The sequence below is a fragment of the Phyllostomus discolor genome, chromosome 10 (genome assembly GCF_004126475.2).
Source record: "Phyllostomus discolor isolate MPI-MPIP mPhyDis1 chromosome 10, mPhyDis1.pri.v3, whole genome shotgun sequence".
NCBI lineage: Eukaryota > Metazoa > Chordata > Mammalia > Chiroptera > Phyllostomidae > Phyllostomus > Phyllostomus discolor.
Window position 1 is genome coordinate 11,936,211 of NC_040912.2, and position 20,101 is coordinate 11,956,311.

A 20,101-nucleotide genomic window follows, 5' to 3' on the forward strand; every position below is an offset into this window, starting at 1 on the left:
AGGATCCCAGCCCTGCCCCTTGCTAGCCCACCAGGCCTTTCTTCCTTTGGACTCCAGCTCCCAACCCTCACTCGCTCTTCTCCTCTCTCCCCGGAAAACCCCCCAACTCCAGACGCAAGTTAAGCAAATATTTGTAGCCGCCAGTAAATTCCAGCGGCTTTTTATAGCGCGGCTCTCTGCGCCCGGGGCCAAGTCGTGCTGCTAAATATTGCTGACCACTTTTTCTTTTATGGCTTTCATGTCACTTAGCTATTGAGAGTAAGATGGATTTGCGCGGAGCCCTCACCGCGCGGCGATTCTCACCCCCCAGGTCTGCGCCGGGCGGCCATTGGCGGCGGAGCGTCACGTGACTGCGGGGGCGTGCCAATGTGCGCCCTCGCGGGTGTCAAGCCCCTGTCAGAGTGTGCGATCAGGAGCGTGAAACAACGCGATGCAAAAAGCGACCTACTACGACAGCTCGGCGATCTACGGTGGCTACCCCTACCAGGCAGCCAACGGGTTCGCTTATAATGCCAGCCAGCAGCCGTACCCGGCGTCTGCGGCCCTGGGCGCCGAGGGCGAGTACCCCCGACCCGCCTGCTCGCTCCAGTCACCTGCCAGCGCCGGGGGCCACCCTAAGGCGCACGAGCTGAGCGAGGCCTGTCTGCACACCCTGAGCGGCCCGCCCAGCCAGCCCCCGGGCCTGGGCGAGCCGCCCCTGGCCCCACCGCCGCCCCAGGCCGCGCCCCCTGCCCCTCAACAGCCTCAACCACCACCACAGACCCCTGCTCCAGCTCCTGCCGTGCCCCCGCCCCCGTCTTCAGTCTCCCCCCCTCAGAATGCCAGCAGCAACCCCGCCCCTGCCAGCGCGGCCAAGAGCCCCCTACTCAACTCACCCACGGTGGCCAAACAAATCTTCCCCTGGATGAAGGAGTCTCGCCAGAACACAAAGCAGAAAACCAGCGGCTCCAGCTCAGGTAAAGAGGTGCCTTCCGGAGGAGGATCCTCTGGCCTGGTTCCTGGTCCCCCAGGCCGCCTCCAGGCACAGGCAGCGGGGCCTGGAGCCCGGAATATTTCTAAGGATTCACTGCTCCTCCGCCCTACACAGGTTTCCAGAGTCTTTGCAACTAGGGAGGTGGCAGGACTCTGTGTGCTCAGGAAGCCCCAGAGAGAGACCTAATGGAAGCCTCTCTGGACTTCTCCAAGAGCAAGTGGGGCCTAGTGAGTTAGGAATCTCCTCGTGTTCCCCTTTCGCAGTGAGGACCTTTGTGCAGAACCAACCTGAGCTCCACTCTCTTCTTAGCACAGCTCCTCGTTTTTAATGAAGCAGTGACACCAACTCCACACTGAAATGTGGCGGAATAAAAGCAGGCCTAATCATCCTCCAATTCAGAATCAATACTTTGCTTATCATCAGGGCCTATTTTAAATGTTTGCTCCAGCAGATGGAGTGGCTGGCTGCCTTACCACTGGGAGGTGGTACCTCCAGGCAGCAGGCCCTGCTCAGACTTAGCACAATGAAGGCAGCCAGGGATCTCCTGGGGGAGGGGATTCAGACTTGTCATCCTAATGGGAACCACATGGGCTTCCTGGAACCCGACTCCAGTGGATGATAGGCCCTGGGTCTTGTGGCTTCCCAGTATTCTTGATTACTATTGCCCCTGCCTTTTCCAGTTGCCAGTGCTGTTCTGAGAATCTAGGACCTTCCTGACCCAGGATTGGGAGGCCAGGGGAGACAGGAGGTCACAAGATTAGTAAGCAAAGCTGGGGCAGGCTGCTCGGTGACATGGAGAACCCTAATTAATAGGACCCAGCATCAGGGTCCTGGGCCTCCCCACCAGAAATGGATACTGTTAACGGGACCTCTTTGGGCAGAAAAAGCTTCCAGACTGGGGCTTCTACTCCACCCATCTCCACTGAGGAGATTAAATAAGTGGCCAGTCAAGGCAACTGTCCAATCCTCAGACAGTGAATGAGGGGAAGGTTTATTGCACATATATTATTAGGTGGCCCACATTTCATTTGTGAAGGGAGGGAAGGTGGTGAGACCTGCCCATAGAGAGCTTGAGTCTGGCAGGCCTGCAGATCACTAAAGGAGTCAAAAAGTGAGTAGCTCCAGGAAGGAAATACAGACCAGGAAGCCAAACTGGAGGTTCTGCTTTCTAGTCCTTTACACCCCCCCCCCCCACCCCGCACCATTGGAGAAGGCTATGATTTACAATTTGACTGAATGAGGGGCTAGCTACCCAGCTCCTAGCACTGTCCAGGACTGAGGACAGCACCTAGTTCTTCCTCCCCTTTTCTGAGCCCTGACATATGGTGGGCTCTTTGGGGGTGTGGAGCCAGGAGGAGCCTGGTTAGGTCGGACTGGGCGGGGTTGCAGAGCTGCCCCTGACGCCACTCTTCCTCTACTCTTCTGTCCTGGCAGGAGAGAGCTGCGCGGGCGACAAGAGTCCGCCTGGGCAGGCGTCCTCCAAGCGGGCGCGCACGGCCTACACCAGCGCGCAGCTGGTGGAGCTGGAGAAGGAATTCCACTTCAACCGCTACCTGTGCCGGCCACGCCGGGTGGAGATGGCCAACCTGCTGAATCTCACCGAGCGCCAGATCAAGATCTGGTTCCAGAACCGCCGCATGAAGTACAAGAAGGATCAGAAGGGCAAGGGCATGCTGACGTCATCAGGGGGCCAGTCCCCAAGTCGCAGCCCTGTGCCCCCGGGCGCAGGCGGCTATCTGAACTCTATGCATTCGCTGGTCAACAGTGTTCCCTACGAGCCCCAGTCGCCCCCGCCTTTCTCCAAGCCCCCCCAGGGCGCCTACGGGCTGCCCCCTGCCTCCTATCCCGCACCCCTGCCCAGCTGCGCGCCGCCGCCCCCACAGAAGCGCTACACGGCCGCGGGGGCAGGGCCAGGGGGCACACCCGACTATGACCCGCACGCGCATGGCCTGCAGGGCAACGGCAGCTATGGGACCCCACACTTACAGGGAAGCCCCGTCTTCGTAGGGGGCAGCTATGTGGAGCCCTTGAGCAACTCTGGGCCGGCCCTCTATGGCCTAACTCACCTCCCTCACGCCGCCTCGGCCGCCATGGACTACGGGGGTGCCGGGCCGCTGGGCAGCGGCCACCATCACGGGCCCGGGCCGGGGGAGCCGCACCCCACTTACACGGACCTTACCGCCCACCATCCTTCTCAGGGAAGAATTCAGGAAGCCCCCAAGCTCACCCACCTGTGATGGTGGGCTCGGGGCTGCGCGCCAGGAGAGTCCCCCCTCCCCTCTCCTCTTCCTTTGCTTTTTTTGTTTTAAGGTTCTCCCGGCCCCTCCCTTTTCTCTCTCTCTCCTCTGCTCCCTCCCCTCGCCCCGTTTTGTTTTCTTTGGTAACGCGTTTTTATAGTTTTTGTGACGTAGCAATCTTGGTTGCTGGAATGGCTGTCAGTATCAGTAGCGATATTTATCTCTTCCCGCCCCTCGTCGGCCGCTGGCCCTGCACCCTTTACCTTCTCTACTCTTTGATCAGAAACAGGGTATATGAACAAATTTTCTAGCCGAGTTCTTCAATGTGAATTTGTTCGTACATTATGGCTCCCGAGGGGACGCGATTACTTTTTTTTTTTAATTTTAGTTTTTTAATTGCACTTCTTGTAAAGAGCGAGAAAAAAAAATCAAAGGCGCTTTGAGACAGGGACCCCCTGTGCAAGGTTAACTACGTGTACGTCTTTCCGTGTGTGTATGCTGGTGAACAGTCAGATTTATTTATATTTTTTTTGCAAGCATTGAATAATCTAAGTTTTAAATATTATTTATCCCCATCCGTTCGTATTTATATTAAAGAAATTCTGTACCCTGATTGTTCAGAAGGTTTCTTGGGCCTTTTGTTCAATAGTGTATTGGCGTACGTAGGAAATTTTTTATTTGAAAGGGAAATGTAATTCCTTTATAAAAAACGGTAATGATGCAATAATACCAGAGAGGATCCAGCTTTCGAAAAGCGGTGATTTAATTTGTAACATCCGGCGAAACTGAAGAAAACAATCTGTAAACGCGAAAAATGCTACATTTGTTTTGAGAGTTCTACATTCCTTGCTGCTCACACTCTGAGAAACAAAACAAAAAAAAATAAAGTTTTTATTCTGAATAATATCCGCGTTCGGAAGGGGTTCTTTGACCGAAGATGGGGGTCTGCGTGGAACGGAGGCGAACTGGCGGAGCAGGCCGCAGCCGCGCTGCAGCTCCGGCTGGGGCCTGGCGGGGAGGCTGGACCCGGAGATCGGCGAATTCTCTGGAAGGCAGCCGGAGCTCCCGGCGGCTGCAGCTCTGGAGACGCCGAGAGGCCAGCCCGCTGGGCTGCCTGGTTCCCAGCTGCCACGGAGGCCGGCAGCGGGCACGGGGGCTGCGAGCGGAGAGCTGACTGCAGGAGAAACAAAGGCAGCCGGCCCAGGCGCGGCGGGGGGCGCACAGGTGCCGGGCGGCCCCTCCGGGGAGTAAGAGGCTGTCTCCTTGTCCTCGATCTTCCTCCGGTCAAAGCCTCCTGGCCCACATCTTAACCTGGGGAACCGCCAACCCCGCGGAGGATGCCGAACACTTTCCAGGAGCAACCGGGCTCTCCGCGGATGCTGCGTGGTCCTTTATCAAGCCGGGAGGAGAGAATCCCTTCTAAAATTGCCATTAGGAGCGAGGCGGCTGGAAAGAGACTGAGGCTCACCCAGGGCTCCGGCGCAAGAAAGGCCGAGCCCTGCCTCCGACTGCTGAAGTCGCAGCATCGGCTTCCTGTCGGAATTTAGGATTTGGCTTTCTCTGGATTTATTTCCTCTCCTTCTCCACTCCCCGGGTTCTTTTTATGGCCCCAGGGGGAGGGGGAGAGAGAAAGGAGATTAATATCTTTTTAATAAAAATGCAATTTTGTAAGTACTTGTTTCATTTGATGCTACAGGAGCTAAATATTGCATTTCTACTCCCGGGCTGCCGACTGGCTGGCTGGCAGAGGCAAAGGCAGGCTCGGGGAAGGGAACTATTTTCATCTCCAGAGGAAAGAACTGCTCAGAGAAGGAACCAGATTCAGAAAGCGCAGACCTCCGGGCTGCATCCCCATCAGCATCCTCCTTCAGAGCTGGAAGTGAGGAGCTACCTGCATCCGGGGACCAGGAACCTCTGCTGCGACCAATAAATCCCCTTTCTCCTTGAATTCTGTTTCGGGGGCAGAGGTGGAAAATGTCGCCATTTTGTTTTGCAAATCCAAAATACCCATCTTCACGGACTCTATCTTCCCCCCTAAGAAGCTCCCTCAGATGATCCTTAGAAACAGGCCCTGGAGCCACTTCTGGGTACCTGCAGGGGCTGCTTTTAGGAAACCTCCACACGTTTTAAGAAAAAGAAAAGGGATCAGAGGATGCACACCTAGGCAGTTGTACAGACCTGGGTGCTTCTCTCCCAGCCAGAGGTGCTTCCCCCACATCTGTCCTGGGGCTCCGTATATACAGCTGAAGACTTGGGGCTTTGGAAGAAGTGGACTTGCTTGAATGTGGCACACACTCAGCCTCCCTGCTGAAATGGGGCGCATCTCAAAAATACAGAGGCTGGACAATTAGTCTTTGTAAGGACTGGAGCTTCCGCCCTTAAGCAGGCTGAACAGATTCAAGAGTCTTCTTTTAAGTAATAATTTGAAAGAAGTGCAGAAGATTGAAATTACCTAGGAAAATAAGGAAGAGTGCGGGGGGGAGGGGGGATCCACTCAGAGAGAGGAATATCTTTCAGAGATTCCACGACTGGAACTCACTTCTCAAATCTACTGTTTAGTGGAGGGAGGACTGGCTTGGAGGCTTCCTCTTCCCCCACCCCCCCACCCCAGGGCAGAGTTTTAAAATGAGATTCCAATATGATTTCCCCCATCTTGCCAGTCAAGACATTCATTTTGGCTTCCAAAGCAAAAAACATCCATCTCACCCTCCCAGCTTCCTAGATATGAAAAAGAAATCCTTATTAAAATAGCCCCTGAGTTAAAGTAATAGACTTGGGGAAGATTCCAGTGTTGAATGGTGAAAGAAAAGGGTTTTCTTCCAGATGGTATTTGAATTAAGGCCGCTGAGGCAGCAGAAAGCTCTCACCCACGCAGCCCCTGACAAAGCCTTGGTGATGCGAGGGCAGCGCTGCTCCCTCTCTGTAGCCCCCCCCTCACCAACCTCTCAATATTTTCTGGTAAAAGCAAATGCCAAAAGCTGCCATCCCAGAGTCTGCAAAGCACCTTTCCTAAAAGCGGCCTTATACCTCTTTCTGCTGCCAAAAAAATATCTTTAAAAAGACTAGTTTTCCTTGTTTACTTGCGTTTCCTGCTCTCCTCTTTGCTCGGCCACATTTGATCTTGGAAAGAGCTCGAAGCTGAAATGTGTTCTCAAGGGCTAGAAGCTGTCAAGGCTTTTGGTGAGCAAGATTGATCGCGCCCAGACTTCCTTCAGAGCTTTGTTTGGAATAAAAGCAAGAAAACTGAAAAACCTCACATTTTCCAAAATAGCATCTCTATCTGTAAGGCAATGCTCCGAGCTAGTCGGCGACGGAGGGCACTTTATATCTAATTTCCAACCCGAGCCCCCTTTGATGCCGGCTTCAGAGATGGAGCCCTGTCCTTGCGCCTTGCACGGCCTTGCTTGTTTTCTGCATAGGGCTTTCTCCCGCCAACCTCTCTCTCCCTAGCCATCAGAATGATTTATTTTCCTGCCACCGATGCCTGCCGGTCTGGGGGAGTCTGATCACTTGGTCCATTTCAAAGGAAGCAAGCGGGAATGATCATCCTCAGGGTTTTGAGGGGAAAGAGATACCTTCAGATTTCTCTCTCAGCCTCCAGCCTCCTCCCTTCCTTCTAGCTTGGTGGTGGATTTTTTAAAAAGTTATTTTTGGGTATCTAAAGGTGTTATCTTTTGAACCCTCCAGCACAGCCCAAGATGTGCTCAATCTCAAGTCTCAGAATTGGAGAAGAGAGAGAGAGAGGCAGAGAGCAGAGAAAGAGAAACATCATAATTCCTCCTTGGGTCGCCTTGCCTCACCTGCGGTGCTGTTTCCCACAACAGAACCTGAGTGCAAACATCCCTGGTGGCCAAGGAGCAGGAAGGTGCGGGAGACAATTGGGGCGGCCGGGGAGTCCTCACTGCATCTGAACCAGCAAGCCCCCAGTCCGAGCCACAAGGAGAAGGGGAGAAGAGGAAGAGAGAGAACCAGGCGCCTTCTCCCTCCCTGCTGCTAACTTCCGACAGACTTCCTGGAAAACGGAAATACTCACCGCACCCGAGCCCCACGGGTATGAAACCCAGAATGCCAGGAGCCGCACGCGCCTGCTCCGGGGGGGGGGGGCGGCATTTCTTTGGCTGGCCGCCGCCCTGGCTACAAGGATTTGAACACATGGACCTGGGTTTGTTGTCTTGCTGGGCACATGCATCTATCTCTCTCCAGCCACTCCTGAAAAGTTGATGGCGCAGGAAGATGGGGAGGCTTCGAGAGCAGCCTCCCGTTTTCCGCTTCCTTCTGGAGCCAGACGCCAAAGCTGCGGTGGAAAAGCCGGCTAACAATGGGCCCGGGTCGGGCCTGGGGGAGCGGACTCGGAGCTGGGCATTGGGAGGGGTGCGAGGAGGGCCTGCGGATGTGGGGAGGGAAGGAGAAGTGGACAGAGGAGAGGGAGGGGGAGAGGAGAGAGGAGGGAGAGAAAGAGGGAAAGACAGACAGAAGGAAGACCGAGACAGAGAGGAGATCCGTTCTGAGATCCAGGAAATGATTTTGGAAAAGGCGGAGGAAAAAAATTAAAAAAGGGGGGGGGACCCAAGAATCTCTCTCTCTCTCTCTCTCTTTCTCTCCCCCTCTCTCTCTCATATCTCTCTTCTCCTTCTGCTCCGTCCTCCTGCCTTAGTAGAACTTATGTGGCTGGGATGGGGGGCCCTCGGGTGTCAAAACTTTGAAGATTAATGGATTACTTTGTTAATGACTGCAGGCGTCAGACTGAGGTGCTTAAATGATTTGTGAGGTGCGAGGCGTCTTCCCGACAGTCCCAAACAATGCGCGGAGCGCGCGGGGGAGGCGGAGGGCAGCCTCCGGCGGGACCGGCGGCGGGGCTCACACTCGCGCTCTCACGCGCGCTGCCGAGCGCACACACCAGGTCCTCGCGGATGGGAAGGCAGGCAGGCACCCTCGCCCCCACGCACCGCCGGGCATCCCCACCCACACCCACATCTATGTATTTTTGCCCAGAAAAAAGTGTAAATAAAGCCTCGCTGGCCCCCAATGAGGCGTTCCTTCCCGACTTTTTTGGATCAATCAAACAGACAGTGGCTTCTTTTGATTAAAGCCCAAATTGTCATTGGGCAGAAGCAATCATGTGACAGCCAATTCGGTCCAATTTCAACCTTGTCTCCATGAATTCAATAGTTTAATAGTAGCGCGGTCCCCATACGGCTGTAATCAGTGAATTAGAAAAAAAACACCCCAGCAGCGATCTTCTATGATAGATTTTTTTTTCCCTCCGCACTCGCCTTTTTCCTGGGCCTCGCCCCCCCAAGGCCCCTCCAGAAGAGGGAACTTTTTCTCCGAGGGGGCTCCAAGGAGAAGGCCATGAATTACGAATTTGAGCGAGAGATTGGTTTTATCAATAGCCAGCCGTCGCTCGCTGAGTGCCTGACATCTTTTCCCCCTGTCGCTGATACATTTCAAAGTTCATCAATCAAGACCTCGACGCTTTCACACTCGACACTGATTCCTCCTCCTTTTGAGCAGACCATTCCCAGCCTGAACCCGGGCAGTCACCCTCGCCACGGCGCTGGCGGCCGCCCCAAGCCGAGCCCCGCGGGCAGCCGCGGCAGCCCAGGGCCCGCCGGCGCCCTGCAGCCGCCCGAGTACCCCTGGATGAAGGAGAAGAAGGCGGCCAAGAAAACCGCGCTGCCGCCCGCCTCGGCCGCCACCACCACGGGCCCTGCCTGCCTCGGCCACAAAGGTCAGTCCGAAGACGTGGCCCCAGGTCCCGGGACCCCGGGCCCCTCCGGGGCTGCCCCGAGAGCGGTTCTGGGGGGGAGGGGAGCGTGGGCTGGGAGAGAAGGCGGAGAGGGAGAGATGCTTGGCTGCCTTCCCTTCCCCTGTGGGCTCAGGAGTGGGTTTGATGGAGAGAAAAGGCATCCTACGCTCCACAATGAGACATATATTTTTAAGCAGGGGGGGGGAGGAACTTTGCCTAACTTGTGTAATGTGGGATGATTTATTTGAGTTGGAACTGACCTCCTCTTGTCTCGTTGTCCTAGAGTTTGGCTTTTTGACAGTAATGAAGAGTGATAGATCGCTCTTGCTCAGCTAAGCAGCTGATGCATTAATTATAAATTGTGGTGTGGGTAATATAAAGTTTGCTCCCGGATGCAGAGGTTGGGGGGAGCTGCAGGCAGGAGTCGGACGGAGGTGGACGGGATGGGGTCTCCCCGGGCTGGGCGCCCAGGAAGGGCGGCACAATAGCCCTCCCGCATCCAGGGGCGGCCATCTTGTCGCCGTTGCTCTTTTCTGCTGCATTTATTCTCCAGTGCCATCACCCCTCTCCGGACCCCTCCACCTCCAACTGTGCGTGTGTCTCTTCTTGGTTTCCCTTTCCGCAGAATCCCTGGAAATCGCGGATGGCAGCGGAGGGGGCTCGCGGCGCCTGAGAACTGCTTACACCAACACGCAGCTTTTAGAGCTGGAGAAAGAATTCCATTTCAACAAGTACCTTTGCAGACCCCGGAGGGTGGAAATAGCGGCGCTGCTGGATTTGACTGAGAGACAAGTGAAAGTGTGGTTTCAGAACCGGAGGATGAAGCACAAGAGGCAGACCCAGTGCAAGGAGAACCAGAACAGCGAAGGGAAATTTAAAAGCCTGGAAGACTCCGAGAAAGTGGAGGAGGACGAGGAAGAGAAGTCCCTCTTCGAGCAAGCCCTCGGCGTCTCTGGGGCCCTTCTGGAGAGGGAAGGCTACACTTTTCAGCAGAATGCCCTCTCTCAGCAGCAGGCGCCCCATGGACACAATGGCGACTCCCAAAGTTTCCCAGTGTCGCCTCTAACCAGCAATGAGAAAAATCTGAAACATTTTCAGCACCAGTCACCCACTGTTCCTAACTGCTTGTCAACAATGGGCCAGAACTGTGGCTCTGGCCTAAACAATGACAGTCCCGAGGCCCTGGAGGTCCCCTCCTTGCAGGACTTTAACGTCTTTTCCACAGATTCCTGCCTGCAGCTCTCAGACGCGGTCTCCCCCAGCTTGCCAGGCTCCCTGGACAGCCCTGTAGATATTTCAGCCGACAGCTTTGACTTTTTTACAGACACACTCACCACAATCGACCTGCAGCATCTGAATTACTGAACACATTAAAACAAAAACAAAGCATCACAAAACAAAACCCCTTTGACCAGGTGGTTTGGCCTTCTTTTATTCCGAGAGTTGATTTTTATTTTATTTTTTTCTTGCCCTGCCCTCTCCCTCGTCTAAATGTTGGAGATTTTCTGTTTAGTGATTCCCCTGACCCACTTTCAGAGGTGTCTTTTACAGATTATTTTGGAGTTTTAGTTGTTTTAAATCTAATCCAACAACCCTCTATGTGATTTACTGAAAGCAATATATGAGGCCTGCAAGAAAGTGATCATATAATTGTATCTTCACTTTCTTTTTATTTTTGTATTACATTAGGATGCATTGTCATGCGTATTTTTGGTAGAATAAATTCTCCTTTGCTATAAGTAGCTTTCTTATTTTTTTCTCCCCCTCTTTCTCCAAGCTTCTAACGGTTTCTTTTCCTTCTTTTAGTCTAACTTGGTAAATAAAATTCTGGTCACAATTCATCTTCTTTTTCAATTTTAATATATATATTAAGGGGGTATGAGCCAACTCTTCAATAGGCAGCAACAAAAAGGAAAGCCAGAAAAAGGTTAGGGTGTCTGAGAAATGATTTTTTTTTTAAGGGAATGAATTTGGTTTTTCAGGGTAGAGGTTCAAGCTATCGGTTTGAATTGGTAAGAGAAAGAGGATGGGTCAGCCTGTGTTGGGCCAAGCCCAACCTTCTGAAAGTGGAGAAATAAAGTGCCTACAGAAACCCCCGGCTCCTGAAACACGGAGTTTCTTTAACAAGCTACCAGTCTCCAGGTCAATAACTAAGTTATAAACAAATTCATTTATTTATACACATTTGTTTCAAACATCTACATTCCAACTCCTCCCCCACAAATCCCGAACATTTTCAGTGTTGTTCATTAGTCTCCCAGCTGCTGATGGGTCCAGGCAAATAAACCTAAAAGACAGAGAAAAATAAAAAGAAAAGAAAACGATGGTCACTGGCTGGAAAATACACTTCAGAAAGAATTCTTTCCAATCCTCTGGTTCAGTCATTCTAGGATTCTTCCCTGCCCCCCCCGTCAGAAAAATCAATATTTCATTCTTAAATCTGTTTACATGGCAAATAATGGAGCATTAAAACTTTGAAGCCAGGTTAGCAAGCTGAGATTTAAAATGAAGTGTTTCTGCACCCTGAGTTATAAATTAACCAGTTTCTAGAAAAAGAAAGCGACAAAGCACTTTAAATGAAATGTCAATAAAATGTGATCTAGGGTGTGTTACTGGGTTGTTCTGGTTCTTGCCCCCTTCTTATGTCTCCCCATGCTTACTTTTCCCTTCCTGAGCTCTGTGCTGGTGGCTACTTACCGTGAGAAAACGCAGCGTGTAAGCAACATGTGTTGGGGGCGGGTTGATTTCAGAACCCTGCTCTTAATAGCACAGGCTTGGAAGTTATACCGAAACCGGGATCTTGCTCCAAGGTTTTGCTGTCTTCCTTCCCCCGCACCTTTGCCCCCTAAACCCCGGTAGCGGCGGAGGCGCGTGAGGACCCCGGCTGGTCTCCTGCCCCCGGCTCAGAGCGGATCAGGGCGGCCGGGCAACGGCCCGGGCTGAGCCGCTGCTGTTTGCGATTCGTCCTACGCTCGTAAATCAAACGCTTTCTATGAATGAGAATGTCATCAAAGAGATCAATTGCAGGAACACATGCACAAATAAAAATCCTCTTACGTATTTGCCGGGGATCCCCGTCCGAAAGCATTAAGTTAGAAGGCGTTTAGTCATAATTCATTTTTATTGCTCTTTTAAAACAACAGCTTGGCTGAGCCGCGGATGCCAGGAACAGCTCGCGGCCTCGGCGGCGTTTTGTCTGCTGCTCGCTCCTTCCCTTCCTAGTGGAAGAGCCCTGAAAGAGGTGCTCGGAGCCGTGCAAGCTGCTCGCAGACGATCATTTAAATAGGGACCAAACTCCCCTTGCACACACTCTCCCCGGGCTTTAAGGTACTTGAGCTCGAGTGGTCGGGCGCTGGCCTACTTGCCGGGAGGACGGAGGGTCTGCTGCAAGGTAGAATGAGCCCCAGGACTTCGTGGGGGTGGGGAAGGACCCGAGCTACGGAAGCCTGCGGGCTCGAGGCCAGGGAGGCCGTCTTTGTGCGCGGCGCTGGGAGATCCGCGCTCAGGGCGGCCAGCCGGGGCGGAGCCGGCGCGGCTGCCAGAGGCCGGCCCGCCGAGAGCAGTACGCGGCGGCAGAGTGGGTCGCCGAGCCCGGGTGCAAGCAAGCTTGTGATTCCAAGAAGTGCACCCACCCCTCCTGGCCCTGAAAAGAGCTGTGCGGGGAGGAAGAGAGTACGAGAGGAGCGCAGAGGTGAAGTATCAGAAGGAGAGCAGTTGTGGCCAAGGGGGTCACGTAAACCAGCGCCTTGGAGGGCAGGAAAGGGCCAGGAATGAGGCCAAGGGGGAGAACGTACCGACGAGCTTAGGTTCGGAGAGCAGATCATCCGCCCGGTCAGCACTGATTCCCTCACGTCCCGCCTCCTCCCCTACAGGAGCCCCGTCTCTCCCCAGTGCTGGAGGCCTGGGCGCTCCCATGGAAGCCGCCTCCAGGAGGGCCACCACGCCTGTTCCCTTCTCCAGGATGAAGTTCCCCAGGTGCTGAAGCGGGGCAGGGGCTACTTTTCCTGCCTGTGTCCCCTCTTAAACGTGATGGGGGATGGGTCAAAGGTCATATAAAATACCTTTTCAAAAGAAAATGTTTAGGGAAACTGGTTTTTTTGCTACTGAAGGGAGTCCATAATCAAATTCCTGCCAAGTTTTCCCTGGGTGGGGGGCAGGTTTTGGAGGAACTCCTATATGTGAAGAACAGAACACAGAAATCTGAAAGGTTCACTAACACCCTTGAAATGTGCTTGCTTGCCTTAAGCAAAACTTCCTTCTTCCAACTGGGAAGGAAAAACTACAGGGGCATGTGATCCCCAAATCCACATACAACCCTCAGATAAATTTCATCTCTCGGATCCAGATGAGTAAATATGGTCAGTGTAAAATCTATACATCACTGGCTGCGAAGCTTCCTGGATGATCTCTGGATTTCTTTTACCTAAGAATGCATCAACTCTGGGCCTGGGCCTCTGCTTGGCCTTTTCTCTTTACAAGCCAAAGGTTGACAAGAAACCTAATAGTAAATAGCAATTAGTGGCCCCTCAGCATCAGGGTGGTAGGAAGGTGATGGAGAACAGGACCCCTGGCCTGGGGTGACGCTCAGATTTGAACGTGTCTCTCTAGGGAAACACTCGAAGGTTCACACAAGGAACTACACAGTCAGTTACAAAGAAGAGGAGGTGTTGTTGGGGAAGAAAACGTTCCCTCTACCATCAGCCATCTGTCCACTCCCCCCCCCCACCTACCAGCCCACACCCCCACTTTAGATGTGCAGTAGAATGGGGGTGTGTGTGTATAATAAAAGAAAGTTCAACCAACTCTTGACATTCTCCCCTAAGAAAACCAGAAACGTTGCAGGGGCTGGGGGAGGGGAGGCAGCGTACTTCGTGGGAGCTGTGGTCTCGCCCTTTGAGATCCCCGCCAGACCGCACAGGCTCTTGGGTCCGGCGGAGCCGGCAGATGGCCTGCAGAGCAGGGCCCGGCCCCCACGCTGGCCACGTCCTCCAGCGTCATCTCTCTCCCCCGCCCCCTACCCCTCAAAATCCAGCGGCCCAGCAGCTCCGCTTCTCGTCAGACTCCCAGAGCAAAGCTGAGTGGGGAGGAGAAAGGGGCGGAGAGCGAGCAGAGAGGGAGGGCAATGAACCCGGCCAGCCCCGGCCTTTTCCGGCAGGCTCAGCTCCCGGGGCTCACCCGGCTATCAGGCATCGAATTACAAGAGCTTCTCATTGCCATACTAATAGTGTGTGTGTGGGGGGGGGAGGGGTGGAGGTAGGGGGCTTCCAAGACCTCCGTGGAGAAAGAAAGTTTCTTTTCTTGTCCACTTCTTCCCCACGCCCACCCGGGTTCCTCTTAGTCAGCCATCTGCGGGCTTTATTATCCACTGGAGCCTGGAGAGCCGGAGGCCCAATCTCGTTCTACGCCACTGCGCTCCGCGCCGCTCAGGGCCCCAAGGGACCGCAGCAGGGACTGCAGGGGAAGCTCCCGGGGAGCTTGGGCAGCGATGCCGGCTGGGTTCCTACCCTTCCAGCTCGGCGCGACCGGAGCTCTGGCCCATGGATTCCCCACCCAAAAGAGCGCGGAACCCTCTTCCCTTCTCACCTCTCTTCAGTTCATCTTTCCCGTGCGGTGGGGAAGAGGGCGGAGACGGGGGTGGGGGAGATGCCTCCCAGCCCCCACCTCCCGGAGGGAGGGGGGCGAGCGGAGTCGGCGCGCTCAGGAGGCAGGCTCCGCGCCCCTTCGCCCCAGCGCTCCGAATCTGCCCTTGCAGTCACCGCAGCTGCTGCCGCCGCCCGGGCCGCCTGGGGGGGCGACTGCGCATCACCTAGACGGAGGAGCGCCTGGGATTTAAATGCCACTGAAACGGTGATCCATCACTGCGGGAGCCAGCAAACTTTCGCAGGAGGCTCCGCCATTGGCTGCCACAGTCACGTGCCTGCCGTAGCGCCCTCCGCCCTCCCGCCCCCCCTCCTGCGCACTGTACATTCATATCATTTTTCTTCTCCGGCCCCATGGAGGAAGTGAGAAAGTTGGCACGGTCACCCAGGGCTTCTCAGGACCCAGTCACGCAGTGACAGATGGACAATGCAAGAATGAGCTCCTTCCTGGAATACCCCATCCTCAGCGGTGGCGACTCGGGGACCTGCTCTGCGCGAGCCTATCCCTCCGACCATGGAATTACAACTTTCCAGTCGTGCGCGGTCAGTGCCAACAGCTGTGGCGGCGACGACCGCTTCCTAGTAGGCAGGGGGGTGCAGATCAGCTCGCCCCACCACCACCACCACCACCATCACCACTCCCAGCCGGCCACCTACCAGACTCCTGGCAACCTGGGGGTATCCTACTCCCACTCGAGTTGTGGTCCAAGCTACGGCGCGCAGAACTTCGGCGCGCCCTACAGCCCTTACGCGTTAAATCAGGAAGCAGAAGTAAGTGGTGGGTACCCCTCGTGCGCTCCCGCTGTTTACTCTGGAAACCTCTCATCTCCCATGGTCCAACATCACCACCACCACCAGGGTTATGCCGGGGGCGCGGTGGGATCGCCTCAGTACATTCACCACTCATATGGACAAGAGCATCAGAACCTGGCCCTGGCCACGTATAATAACTCCTTGTCCCCTCTCCACGCCAGCCACCAAGAAGCCTGTCGCTCCCCTGCGTCAGAAACTTCTTCTCCAGCGCAGACCTTCGACTGGATGAAAGTCAAAAGAAACCCGCCCAAAACAGGTCAGTCTTGCCATTCCGTGGGTGCTCCCTGATGGTTCTGGAAGGAGTTGGTATGCTTAGTTTCTAAGGCAAATCAGTATCTGTATTTTTAAAAAGTTCTTGCTTCCACCGGTGTTATGGGGCGTTGGGGCATTGCCCAGGTGTGTTGGGGCAAAGGAGCGTCTGGGACTGTTACGCTTCCAAAGGGGCTGAGTTTTAGAGATCCTGGAAGTAGGAAGTGGGTAGGTGTGTGTACTTCGGGGAATTCTAGTAATATCTCTAGGCTCCATTAATCACGGCCAGACCACGCTAATTGCTGACTTCAGATGAGCACTTGGCACCTCATCACTCACCTTTCCCAGCCCAGTTCGAGAAATTCTCCATCTCCTCTTTATCTGAATGTCGTTCTGAGCCTGTAGAGGATCTCATATGGACGGTTAACATTCTTTTTCTCCCTTCGCTTCCCACCCTACCCCAGGAAAAGTTGGAGAGTACGGCTACGTCGGTCAGCCCAATGCGGTGCGCACCAACTTCACCACCAAGCAGCTCACGGAGCTGGAGAAGGAATTCCACTTCAACAAGTACCTGACGCGCGCCCGCAGGGTGGAGATCGCCGCGTCCTTGCAGCTCAATGAGACCCAGGTGAAGATCTGGTTCCAGAACCGTCGAATGAAACAGAAGAAACGAGAAAAGGAGGGCCTCTTGCCCATCTCTCCTGCCACCCCACCGGGAAGCGAGGAGAAGGCCGAAGAATCCTCCGAGAAGTCCAGCTCCTCGCCCTGCGTTCCTTCCCCGGGGTCTTCTACCTCAGACACGCTGACTACCTCCCACTGAGGCCGGCTCAGCCCCGGGGCTCCGCAGCCTAAGGCGATACTCCTCAGGCTGGGACTTCTTACCCAAAGCACATTCTTAGCTTATCTTCCTTTCCCCTTGCAATCTCTGTCTTTCTGATCCTATCTGGAGAGCTCCTAGGCAGGATGACATCTTTCCAGAGAATTCTGGACTAGGTGTTTGATTGGGGTGGGGTGGGAAGGAGAGCTGTTAACTCCTTAATGAAGACTGGGTGCCAGCGCTGATTTTCTGATGACCCCCCTACTCTCAGGAGATTTCCGCAGAACCTACTGTTCCTGTCAGATGCCCTTTGGAAAATAGTCTCCTCTGCCAGCAGAAACATGTCAAAGGGAAGCCTCGCGTCTTTTATCTATCTGTAAATTTGCAACTCTCCCCTACTTGGCCCTCCAAGTAGGGTGGAGAGAAAGGAGAGTGGTCAGGAGCTCATGAAGAAGAGATGCACTATGAACGTGTTTACACCTTTATTTCGCCTTTAATTTAATTCAGTTTCGTGTGTGAGTTTGCTGGTTGTAAATACTTTGTCCTGAGAGATTTATCTTTATACAGATTTTCTAGAAATGTTTGGATTTAGTGACTGAAACAGGGTGGGCAAACTCTCAAAGCTGGTACAGTTTTATATGACTACAGGTTAAAAAAAAATCAGAACCCTCATTGAAACTGAATAGGATGCCTCGGAGGGTAGCTTCAATTTGTTCTTTTATCGAGTTAAGAAGGCCTGCAGACCACAAGGTTCAGAAAACCTTGCTTCCTGTGCTTGTCTCTTCCCATCCCCACCCCTTTCTTGTTTCTCTGGCTGCACTCTGTTTAAACTTTGCCCTGGATTACTCGGAACCTAAAGGTATTATTCAGACCAGCTTCTTCCTTCCAGAGTTATCTTAGCTGGATGTGATGTATTCTCAGCTCAATTGTTAATGTGATGGATGGCACAATGAATGTATATTTTGTGTGATTCGTGAATCGTCTTTTGCATGTCGCACAATGTTTTTGATGTCCCCGAAGTAGCACACTGAGTTCTATCAGTTATCCTTTGTGAGCCTATGATAGCCCCCACCTCCTGTACAATCATGAACAGCTCTGGGATCCTGGAGTGCTGTGATCCAGAGCAGAGTTTACGGGTCTTAAGATGTCTGTAATAAATATATTCAAGTTTCAGATATGCTTAAAGATCCATGTATTTGGCCTGGTGACAGTTTGTTGGTTCCTACAAAGTTGGGTCATTTCATGCGGGGAAAAGAGGAAGGGCAGTGTGCATTTCCAAAGAGGTGGGACTTTGCTGGGGAAAAAAAAAGTGCTGTCCACTAGGTAGTTGAAGCTTCCCTTATGAGTATAATTGCACCTAATCACTATCTATAATAGGTTGACTTCCTTTAAAACAACAACAGTTCCTTTATTATAATGAAAGTTCATGATGGAAACCGTGGTGAAGAAATTTATGAAGGAGATCTATTTTTGAAACAAACATGGGTACTTCCTGGGTCAAGTGCTAACCTTTTCACCTCCAACTGAATGTTGACGTGTATATAAACAGAACCCCCTTCAAAAGCCGAAACTCTTCCGTCAGTCTTTCCTCACATCAGTGAACCAAGAGCTAAGAGATTCACGTTTAATTAGCTCCAGTATAAAGCTGTTTGAAGACCGGGACCCCACCCCACCCTTCTTTCTTCTTTTTGGATGGTCAGTGTTCCAATATTATCCACCCTTTGAATTGAGTGTGGTCCGTGTTCAGTACACCCTTGCATCCCTCCTCCCATTCCTCCTTCCAGTGCCTATCCCTTCCTGCCATCCTCTGCACACCCCCATCATCTCCAGGTTACACATCTCATTTACATCCCATTCAGCTTTGATTTCGTAGCCATCGTGGCTGCAATGGGTCTTCAGTTCTTAATTCCATGCCGCATGACCCTGGAATACAGTGCTGATTTTCTTCTCTGGGCTCAACAGGTTTTTCCAGGTGAACTTGTGGAAGCTGCTCTGAAGTCTTTCAGTATTCAAGTTGCCTCTGACCAAGGCATGTGTTTCTGCAACAGAGGAAGCCGGTGAATCAGAGTTCCAAGGGGCCCTGCTAGACTGCTGACCACTTTTCCTTTACTTTCACATTTTTTAGAGGGTTTCATTTAGCCCCAAGGTTAGAACAGGAATTCCACAGCATCACAAACAAATACAGACGTATAACTTCCTTCCTCTCCAAAGGGTGTTTTGCAAAGGATGGGCTGGTGTTCTGGTGGGAGGAAATCCTACAAAAACTTAACATTCACAGACCTCCTAGAGCCACAATGAGATTTCTTGTACCTCCTTGTCAAAGGGGAAAGCCTGGACTTTGCAGGCACAGTGGCTGCGGCCATATCAAGGGCGCCCCGTGCCCTCCCCTCAGCTCCCGGGCTCTGAGTTTGCTTCTAAAAGACTCAAGTGGATGGGGGAGAACTTCAAAGTGGGGCAACTCTTTCTTTCATTTCCCCGGCTTGGCCTTATACAGTATCTTTTGTTTATTAGTGTAAGACCACACAGCAAAACAGATGGCTGGATTCCAAATACTTTAATGTGTTAAAGTGTCATTTGCATGCCACTGCTGAAATCTCAATATCTAAAAGCAGGGCCTGAGCTGCTGGAATCCCGGAGATTCCAATCTTCAAGGTGCTGGTTTTAATGTAGCTGAGAGAGAGAGAGAGAGAGAGAGAGAGAGAAAACGATAAATTATGGCTAAACATCCCAAGCTTTCTCTAGGTCGTGGAATAAATCAGTTAATAAGCAATGCATTTAGGAAACATTAATATACCTTTCAACAAGAAAAACATTTGTATCTTTGTAGTTGTCCCAATCGATTAAATCAAAGGCGCTTAACACAGCCTATTTCAAGGTCTCTCTTCTTCTGTTTTGTTCTCTGAGGAGCACGGTTAGCACCTTGAAAAATGACAGCAATGGTGACCGAAATGACAAAAGAGGAAAAGCAGAAAATAACATTTTATTGTTAGATTTTAAAAGCACAAGCGTCTCAATTAGGGACCTGGGATAGACACCAAATAAAATTCCAGTTTTCAAGTGTTTTTCCCTCTCTCCGCTCACATTCACTCAAAGTATCTCCGAAATTCTGGGAGTTCCCAAACTAGGCTGTGTTGAGATCGTGTTGCCAGCTCTGAAGTCTGCTCTGGGCTTCACCTTTGAAAGTTTACTTTTGGAGGCTATTCAGATGCCCTGGTGTTTTCCTCTGGGGCAATCAGATTCAAACCGATCAATATTTACTCAGTCTGAAAGGGTTGTTGAAAAGGCTGCTAACAACAAACTGCTTAGCTGCTCACCCCTGTTTAATCTCAGGTTCACCGAAAGTTCAAGAAGAGATGAATGCAGTGATGGGTCACTTTAGAATGAGTCCCAGCGGTTTATCTGAGCTCTCTGCTGAAGGCAACAATTATAGTTCCATCCTTCTTTGGAAAAAGGGCAACTTTCCTATTATTCTTTTGCTAAACAGTGTTTACTAGAAAGTTAAAGCACTTTCATCTCCCTTCCTGGCTCCTTTTTTTGGGCGGGGGGAGAGAGAGAGGAGCTTCCAGCTGCCCTTCTTTTGCCTCCTCCTTTAGCTTTCTGCCAATCCACTAGGTTTCATTTGAC

The 20,101-nt window shown here is 52.5% G+C and overlaps 3 protein-coding genes and 1 long non-coding RNA gene across 5 annotated transcripts; 3 read left to right on the forward strand and 1 right to left on the reverse strand.

The window, feature by feature from the left end:
• The first annotated feature begins 397 nt into the window (after nt 1–397).
• Nucleotides 398–4,116, forward strand: HOXA3 (homeobox A3). Its single transcript, XM_028525585.2, has 2 exons — nt 398–956; nt 2,408–4,116. Exons 1-2 carry the CDS (start codon nt 431–433, stop codon nt 3,208–3,210), a joined length of 1,329 nt encoding a protein of 442 aa, XP_028381386.1. The 5' UTR covers nt 398–430; the 3' UTR covers nt 3,211–4,116.
• A 3,695-nt stretch (nt 4,117–7,811) lies between these two features.
• On the forward strand, nt 7,812–10,970 carry HOXA2 (homeobox A2). Its single transcript, XM_028526069.2, has 2 exons — nt 7,812–8,941; nt 9,585–10,970. Exons 1-2 carry the CDS (start codon nt 8,563–8,565, stop codon nt 10,322–10,324), a joined length of 1,119 nt encoding a protein of 372 aa, XP_028381870.1. The 5' UTR covers nt 7,812–8,562; the 3' UTR covers nt 10,325–10,970.
• A 140-nt stretch (nt 10,971–11,110) lies between these two features.
• LOC114508042 lies at nt 11,111–12,684 on the reverse strand. The gene is made up of 2 exons (XR_003685482.2): nt 12,017–12,684; nt 11,111–11,246 (listed from the first exon to the last, which is right to left on the reverse strand). It is a non-coding gene; the product is annotated as an uncharacterized LOC114508042 (long non-coding RNA).
• A 2,284-nt stretch (nt 12,685–14,968) lies between these two features.
• On the forward strand, nt 14,969–17,668 carry HOXA1 (homeobox A1). Of its 2 annotated transcripts, XM_036010462.1 has the most exons (3): nt 14,969–15,369; nt 15,573–15,667; nt 16,125–16,418. In XM_036010462.1, exons 1-3 carry the CDS (start codon nt 15,019–15,021, stop codon nt 16,279–16,281), a joined length of 603 nt encoding a protein of 200 aa, XP_035866355.1. In that variant the 5' UTR covers nt 14,969–15,018; the 3' UTR covers nt 16,282–16,418. The 2 variants fall into 2 exon arrangements, with proteins under 2 accessions (XP_035866355.1, XP_028381957.1); XM_028526156.2 differs by having other exon boundaries at nt 14,969–15,667; nt 16,125–17,668.
• The last annotated feature ends 2,433 nt before the right edge of the window (nt 17,669–20,101 follow it).